The sequence below is a fragment of the Solanum tuberosum genome, unplaced genomic scaffold, assembly GCF_000226075.1.
Source record: "Solanum tuberosum cultivar DM 1-3 516 R44 unplaced genomic scaffold, SolTub_3.0 scf00180, whole genome shotgun sequence".
NCBI lineage: Eukaryota > Viridiplantae > Streptophyta > Magnoliopsida > Solanales > Solanaceae > Solanum > Solanum tuberosum.
In genome coordinates, this window is record NW_006239107.1 from 1,071,025 (window position 1) to 1,079,755 (window position 8,731).

The 8,731-nt window shown below is 30.5% G+C and overlaps 1 protein-coding gene across 1 annotated transcript in view; it reads left to right on the forward strand.

The window, feature by feature from the left end:
• The first annotated feature begins 5,193 nt into the window (after positions 1-5,193).
• The window catches only part of LOC102592703 (formin-like protein 5), a 7,704-nt gene continuing 4,166 nt past the window's right edge, over positions 5,194-8,731 (forward strand). Inside the window, exons 1-3 of the mRNA XM_006354741.2 lie at positions 5,194-5,436; positions 6,043-6,136; positions 7,882-7,967. Coding sequence (XP_006354803.1) covers positions 5,356-5,436; positions 6,043-6,136; positions 7,882-7,967 — 261 coding nt within the window. The 5' untranslated portion in view covers positions 5,194-5,355. The remainder of the gene's footprint in view (positions 5,437-6,042; positions 6,137-7,881; positions 7,968-8,731) is intronic.

An 8,731-nucleotide genomic window follows, 5' to 3' on the forward strand; every position in this document is an offset into this window, starting at 1 on the left:
ATATAATAACTGAAACATCAAAAACTATTTGTTTGGTTCTATTTCACTAGTTTATCCGTGATCTTATTGTTCGTTATCAATCATGTGGATAATGTTAGTAGAATCAATTTGTATTTTCAAGAGTTGGGTTAAGTTCTACGGCTAGTTGCAATTCCCTTTTCAATGCTTGGAGTTCTGCCATCACAGGGCTTGTGTGGATGTGATCTCAACAAATCCCAACCTCCATTGACCAATATGACTCCTATTCGGGATTAACACTTTTCATATATGATGGTTTTTTGTTATTTGGTCATTTCTTATAGTATCAATGTTCTTATCAATGGTCTTATTTTTTTGCTGAAGGGATTGTTATTTTTTTGTTATTGAATGTATACTCTTAATAGAGTTCCAAAGTTATTGATTATCTAACTCTTAATGGACTTCCAAAAGTCTATCCAGTAATTGATATTATGCAGATAATGTTATTCCACCAACATGGTGACTCAAGTGTAAAACAATTAAAATCTCTACAAATAAAAGACCTCTAACAAATTTATTTTTATTATATCTTATTATATAAAATGATCATTTGTATGTATTTATAATTTATAACTTTATATGATAGATAAGTATCTTATATATAACTTATTTGTTTTTATTATATTTTATTATATAAAATGATCATTTGTATGTATTTATAGTATATAACTTTATATGATAGATAAGTATCTTATATATAGCTTGAGAAGTTCTTTAAAAAAAAATAAAGTGTTAACCAATTGTTGCAATATAATACATTGGTTCTTGTTCTAAAAAATTTCATTGGTAGATAATAATTTTTTAAGTAATTTAATTCAAAGTTCTAAATATTAGATAAAGTTTTACTATTATTTAATTAGAATTTCAATTTTGTTCACTCAATTCCTAATGTCATGACTATAAAAGAAAATAATGAACTTTTCTAATTATTAATTGCAATTTGGTTATATGTACATATATTAGTAATAATATTCTAGTATTTATGAGAAGACTTTGCTTAAAAAAATTAAAATTAATTGTAATTTAAGATAAATAAAAACGGCAATAATGTATCAGTTAGTCTAATTCCATAAATAAGGTTTAAACATGACATATCGTATGTAAATCAAATCCCTACTTGAAAAATAAGTGAAAATGGGTTATAACTATTCTTTTACTTTTAGAAAAAGAGTTATATTTACCGCTTGTCATATTTTTTTTAAATATATTTGTCCAGGTCATCCAACTTTAGACACATATATTTGCCCTTAGACGGTTAAGTTTCATATTCCCTAATTTCGTTATCATATGCGACACCTACATCTACATGACATGCCTACATGAATATATATATATTTAATTCAATTAAAATTTCTTCCTAATTATTTAATAATTATACTCAAACCAATATTACATTGAGAGACTCAACTCTATCAGATTGGCGAATCAGAAAAGAATCCTTTTACTATATGGAATTACATTAAAGACTACGAGGTTTTTTTTATCATAACATTTTTTCACATTCTTGATTTTTAGTAATTGGGTATATGTTAAGAATGATTTATGGGTCACCGATATTTTTTTTAAAAATTTTTTGTTTGTTATTGTTCAGGTGATGGTATCCTTTTAAGCTCTGCTATCCTAATAGAGTAGCAATTGATATCAGGGGCGGAGCCACCGGGGTGTCAAGCGATACTCTTTCGTCGGAAAATGACATTGTATATAAATGTCAAATTTGATTTAATAATATATATACAAGTATTGATACCTCTTTACATAAGTTGAATGTTTAGTCTAGTGGCTAAAGATTTACGAAAATTCTTTGAGGTTGCATGTTCTAGCCTTGCCAAGTAAGATGATAGAAGTGAGGAATACAAAATTTAACTGAGTTGGATGCCAAGGATACATATATTACAAAAAAAGTATGATAAAGGACAAGTATAACCCTTTTATGAAAGTGCTATAACGATAAATATAATCCTTTTTCAAAAAATAAATGTTATTTCCAAGTTATTTATTTATCTCTTAATCCAAGCTTGAAATAATAATTAAATTTATTTTAATGGTTCAAAAATACACGAGTTGTAATTACCAAATAAATCAAAGGTGGGAGTAATAGAGCTGTGCATTGTGATGAAAATAGATAAGTTACAAGTGAGGGGAAGATATATCATATATAGTTTTATAATCAAAGATATGTATTTATAACAATAATAATTCTAAGTAATGTTTTTTCGTGCCCTCCGTCTTTCATAATTATCATTATCTACACGTTAAAATTATTATGTTTGCTTTGTTGTAGAGAATCTTAAATTCTCAAGGGATCGTTATTGATAGACTTTGTTTGTTTCGAAAATTAATAAACTCAACCTCTGGATTTATTGCTTCAGAGTTATTGTGTGTGTGAATTTTATTTATTCTTTTTTATCGATTTAAGAGACGAGCAAAATATTATGAGTTTTAAATAAATGTCTAAATGTCTGCCTTTCATGCTTTTAATTTGGCACGTGTTGTCGACATAACCTCACGTGTTAGTCTCGTGTCTTTCTTCTCTCAAGTTTTCTATTTCGAGTGATAAATTAATAAGTTTTCGTTTTGTCATACATTTCAAAATTGAAATTTAAAACTTGCAAATTTGTATTTTTGAAACTCGAAATTGTGTTTGGACATATATTTTACTTGTTTTTTTTTAAAGTTTCTTGAATGGAATTAAAATAAAACTTGAAATATTTTGAAGAATTTTTAAAATCTGATCAAATTTATAACGAGACACATAATTGAACTTCTTTTTAAAATCTAATCTAAAATTTATAATCAAACACTAGTTAAATAATGCGCTCTTACGACAATGTATAATTTAAGACGTTGAATCACTAAGTATTATTTTTATTATAATGATTTATTTCCTATCAAGTCTCGATCATAATTCATAATATAGCCTAAGCCGACCATTTTCAAAGAAAAATTATATACCACGTATCAAATAGTTGATCACCGTACAAAATTTAATATTTTTTATTTTTCATTCCGGATATTAGAAGAATTTGATTAAATTTCAATTTGTACATTACAAAATTTATTTTGGTGGCGATGCTTCTAACAATTTTTTTTTCCAGAAGCTTAAATCAAAGTTCTAATTAAGAGTAAAGATCACAATCATATCATCACCATCTTAATTAGTCAAAATTGATTTATTATTATCAAATCGTTGACAACAGTGCGAATGTCAACATTATTTTTTGCTAGATTTCTGGATGGGCATGAAATCATAACAAGTTTGTGTGACATAAGATTGGAAGATTTGCAATGGAGTGCGGTCACAAATTAGTTGGCTGTTGAAAAGTTTTATTAAACTAATACAAATTTAATTGGTTGATACTTTTCCGTTTAGCTATAAATTTTGAAATTAAAACTTAAAAATTTGAATTTTTCTAAGTCAGTTTTAGAAATTTAAAATTTTGTTTCGACGTGCATTTTAAAAAAATAAAATAATTTCTTTCATAAGTGAGTGAAATTTCTTCCAATACTAATTCGAATCTTTTTCATAATTTTAAAATATTTTGAAGACAAATTTTTAGAATATAATCCAAAATTTATAGCCAAATAAATATTTTATTTATAAAAGAAATTATTATCAAACACTAACTTAAAGTCTTTTCTAAATGTGGAGCTTCTAAGTGCACCAAGAGCCACTTGTAGGATTGCTATTTTGGATATATTTAGCATTTACAAAGTAGGAAGAATTTTTTTTTATATTTAATTGATCATATATCTTGAAAAATAATTATTTTTTTAAAGAAAAATAAACTTAATCTCTGATGAAAATAAAGAAAACAAATTTCACTAATGATATTTCATATTGATTATGTCCGCCTCATCTACACCCATCTGTATGATTTGCATTCCTACCATCCCACATTCCTACCTCCCCATCCCCACCTTCCATGGTATTTTTGCCCAAATATTATTTCTACATTAACAATGGCTAGTTGTCAAATAGTTTTGGAATTGTGAATTATTTTTCAATAACGGTCATAAATATAAAAAAATTACATAACAAACATTTAATTTTTGACCTTGTTATCATAAATTTAATAAATTTAGATTCTTGCTAAGAAATTGTTTCATCATCCTCATTCTTCTTCATTATGATGATCGAAAGATTTCTAGCTATATATACTAAAAATATGTTAGCGATATGTGATCAAATTTCGACGATCATCGTAACTTATTGTTAAAAAAAGAAGACGAACTTTATCATATAGCCACTCAAAAAATAGCCCAATTACGCTTCATAGCCATAGTTTGCTAATTACGATTCGTAGGTACATGTTCTAGGGAGGAGAGTGGCGAGCAAAACTAGGAGAGGGATGAGAGAGGCGAACGAGAGAGGGCAGAGAGGGAGAGAGGTAAATTGTATATGTATATCGGTTAGATAATTGTATATTATACATATGTATTTGTATATTCTGGCGAGTGAGATTGGGAGAGGGAGGAGGGAGGCGAGAGAGAGGGGATAATAATTTGTATAATTCACATCTCGTTTGTATAATCCGCAGGTACGTTTGTATATTCACGTGTTTTTGTATAATTGAGTAATATAAAGTCTGGAATTATACAAATATAATAAAACTCGAAAATAACGAATTGATACAAACATAAACATATGAACTTTAAACAATTATACAAAATATATTATACAAATTACATTATATAAATTATATTATACAAAATCCAAAAACTACACGTTTATAACAAACTTTAAAAAAGTTATACACAAAAAGATTGAATGTATATGATGACAAAACTGAAAAACCAAATGAAATCATGTCATATACAAATACAAATCAAACAAAGAATTGTTAGTTGCGAATTATATATATATAAACGTGACTAATTATACAAACTCAAAGTCATCGCATGTAATTAATGGTTAATGTTAGTCGCGAGTGGTAATTATAGCAAACTATAGCTATGAAGCCTATGATGAGTAATTAAGTAGTATAAGTTTGTTTAATTGCGTAATTTTCCAAAAAAAAAAAACACGGCTATTTGTGATTCCTCCCTCACCCACCCACCCGGACAGAAGCCCGGTCCAGATTCTTCCCGTTTTTCAAAAGCCCAATGGATTGGGCCGGTCAAAACCCGATTTCGACCCATCTGATCTTCCCCAAAATTAAGCAAACTGAAATATTACAATAAGAAAGTTTTTTTGCTACAATCACCAAAACCTTTCTTTTCTGCTCCAAAATTCTTCATTCTCTCTATCACAAGCCTCAGTTTAGCCTGCTCAATCTGCATCAGTTGCTGAATCAAAGGAGAAAAGAACAGAGGATAGAAAGAATCAGTCACCAAAAGATGAAGACAACCAAAGGAGGCAAAGTCATGAACCCTACCGATGCTTATCGCAAGGAGATTCGCAAGCGAGAATTGAAAAGGGTAATTTTTTCTTAATGCACTTCTTATGAATTATCAATCAATCAGCTTCAGCTACACTTCAATTAAGCTAGTTGGAATTTGCTAAAAAAATTCTATATTAGTTCAATACGGGTTTTTGAACTTCATAATTATAGCAAAATCCCATCGTGGCCCTTTTTTTTTTTTTTTTTTTTTTTTTTTTTTTTTTTTTTTTTTTTTTTTTTTTTTTTTTTTGTGTGTGTGTGTGTGTTGTAAACGTAGTTTTATGGTTCATTTCAAGTCCCACATCGGTACTACAAAGTGCTAATTGGGCAGCTTTGTCCATCAATTTGACAAATGTGAAGAAATTGACATACATGGCATTTCTTTTGTCATCTGCTGGGATTAAGTGGCACTGTGCTCCTTGTGGTCTTATGTTGTCTTTTACTGTGGATTTACGTCCTTTCTTGCTTTCTGGGAGGTTTATGGAATTGTTGCACTCACTTGCTTTAAAGTTTCTATTACAAAATCAAGGAGAATCCAGAGATGAGATGACTTAATTAGTTTTAAAGGAAAGTCTGTTTATTTAAATTTGGTTTTGATAGCTGTTAATAATGCTTGATTCTTTGTGTTTTTATGCTTCCACAGAACAAGAAAGAAAGGAAGAAGGTTAGAGAAGTGGGCATCTTAAAGAAGGACCCGGAGCAACTAAAAGATCAAATTGATAAATTAGAAGTGATGAGTAAGTTGCTGCACATTTTACAATTTGTAGTATACCACTTGTTTATCAATCTAGGTAAGTTGGGTGTTGGACATATTATGAGATTGATTAAGATTTTGAAAGAGAGGAAGGACCATCACGTGATATTCAGTGACATAGAGAAAACATAGATCAATGCCAATGAAAGTCATTTGGTGGATGTTTGAGAAGAAAGGAATTCATATTAAATGTATAAATCAAATGATAATATGTATAAAAGAAGTTGTGTGAGAATAGTGAGAGGGTATATACCAGGAGTTTCCCTTAATCAGAGTTTACATCAAGGATATGCCATGAGCCTCAAACTTGTTTACCCTTATTATATAGGTCCACTGTAATACTCGCAGTAACAACCCATCAACGAACTTACCAATACCAGTAAAGTTTATCTTCTTCATCTCAAAATATGCCAACGTCACTTTAACCTCATCTTTGCTGTCATCAACCACCAAGGCACCAACCCAACACCACCTTTCTACTATCAGTGGCGAATCTCCTCCACCTAAAATTCCCAACCTTCAAATCACCTCTTTGTAACTAAGAGAAAACCAATCGGTCCTTCACCTCCAAAAAATCCTCCAGTGAACCTGTAAGAAACCACCACCGAAACCTCCCCTTCTCCACTACCCTCTTTCATTAATTCCTTTCATCCTCTCCAACCCCCCCGGTCCATTATGCCTCGACCCCAAGTTTCCTCACACCAGTAGCTCTTGGAGATTTCTCCATTATCAAAAAAATTATACATCAAAATTCAAATTGCGATTAAAATTATTGTTTTAGAAACAATTGTATGATAGTGACAGTTCTTAAGACAAAACTTACTTAAGCATATCAAAATAAAATTTTACATAGGCCAACTAAAATCAGAGGTCATCTGAGATGGTTTTGCTATGTTACACTCTGATCTTCATATGCACCCGTTCTAGATGTGACAACTTGACTACTGAAGGTGATTAAGAGGGATGAGGTAGATCTAAAATTATACTGGAAAAAATATCAAAGATGTATGACCTCTCAAAATCAATGCGAACTTAAAGGATTCATATAGAGAATGCCAACTACAACCAATTGGGATTAAGACTTAGTTGTTTTGTGGCATTCACATTAGGTCCTGTGCTTATTAGAAGTCCTTGATTTTGGTAGAGATTTCATATTGAATAGTGTATGATTTTGAAACTCTGGTTTTAGATAATTCCTAATTTGTTTTGCAGGTTGGTTTTTCTAGTATTTGAATGAAATGAACTCGAATAGAGTGGGATGCCAAGTCCAATGTATTAGGATTGAGACTGATTGATAGGATTGTGGTTCATATTATCTGAGTGCTAATGTTTCATAAGGTCCTAGGTAATACAGAATGACTTACAAGCAACAAGAAGTAGTACTCTTATTTAATGTTACTTCAATTGCAGAGCTTCTATCTAATACTCCTAGGTTGACAACCTTTTTGATAAATGGTAATTGTTGCTTTCCGTGAAACTTTAAAGTTTTCTGGCTGGAGCTCTTCTCTGATAACCATGAAAGAAGTGTGGATTTTTGGTAGCTCTTATGAAGGGTTTAAGGACATGCATCATTCTCATGGAATAAAATGGCATTAGAATTAGTTATAGGGCTGGCTATCAAGAAAAAAAAGGATAAGTACTTAGAGCTTGTATTGTAATCCAGAATTTCATTGAACTTTTTGTGCTTGTCTTATTCTTATTTTAATATGAAGATATCAACATATGCAGAGGCTGAGGGTGCACTAGATAAAGCAAGGAAACATAAAAAGAGACAACTTGAAGATACACTTAATCTTGTTCTCAAGAAAAGAAAGGTAATGTTTCCCATGTAAAAATTTCAGATACATCTATTCAATACTTAAGGTATCTCCTTGTTTAGCAAGTACTTCCATTTGAGTTATTTGAGATCTTATTTGATATCTAATGTAACCAAAAGAGAAAAAATAGAGTTCATCTCTAGTTTCTTACAACTGGGGTGGTCATGTCTGAATCTTTTTTATTTCACAAGTAGCTGGATTCATTATTGATCTAAATTTAATAGGTGCAACTCATTTCTGCATGGCTAGGTTCTAATTTTCTGACAGAAATGTAAATGTTGGAATATTACTCAGGCGAATTTTCAGGTCGATTTTGGAGAGAGAATTAGAGATCTTTAGATGAGAAAGAGGCTGTTAACTAGCTAAGATGCATTAGATCATATTCTTCTACAAGTCTCAAAATTTGCAGGGGGCTGAAGATGTGTGGCAATTTTATTAGACTAATGCTGTATCCTCCATCACCACCATTTTGACAGTGTTGGTTTTTCCTTACCTTCTCCCTTTATTCTGTACAGGTTAATGATAAAATTCAGTTTAACCATTTTTAAAAACCAAAAAGGAAAATATGTACAATAATAATCATGGTCTGGAGTAGGTTTAGACGTCAAATGTGCCATTTAGCTTGTAAGGATTGTACTGGTGATATTAGTACTACTTGTCTTTCCTACTAAAGCTACTTGATAAAGTTAGCAAAGTCTCATGGAGTCAACAAGTGTTCTGGATTCTTCTTGAAACTCCTGATCCCCCCCCCCCCCCCCCCC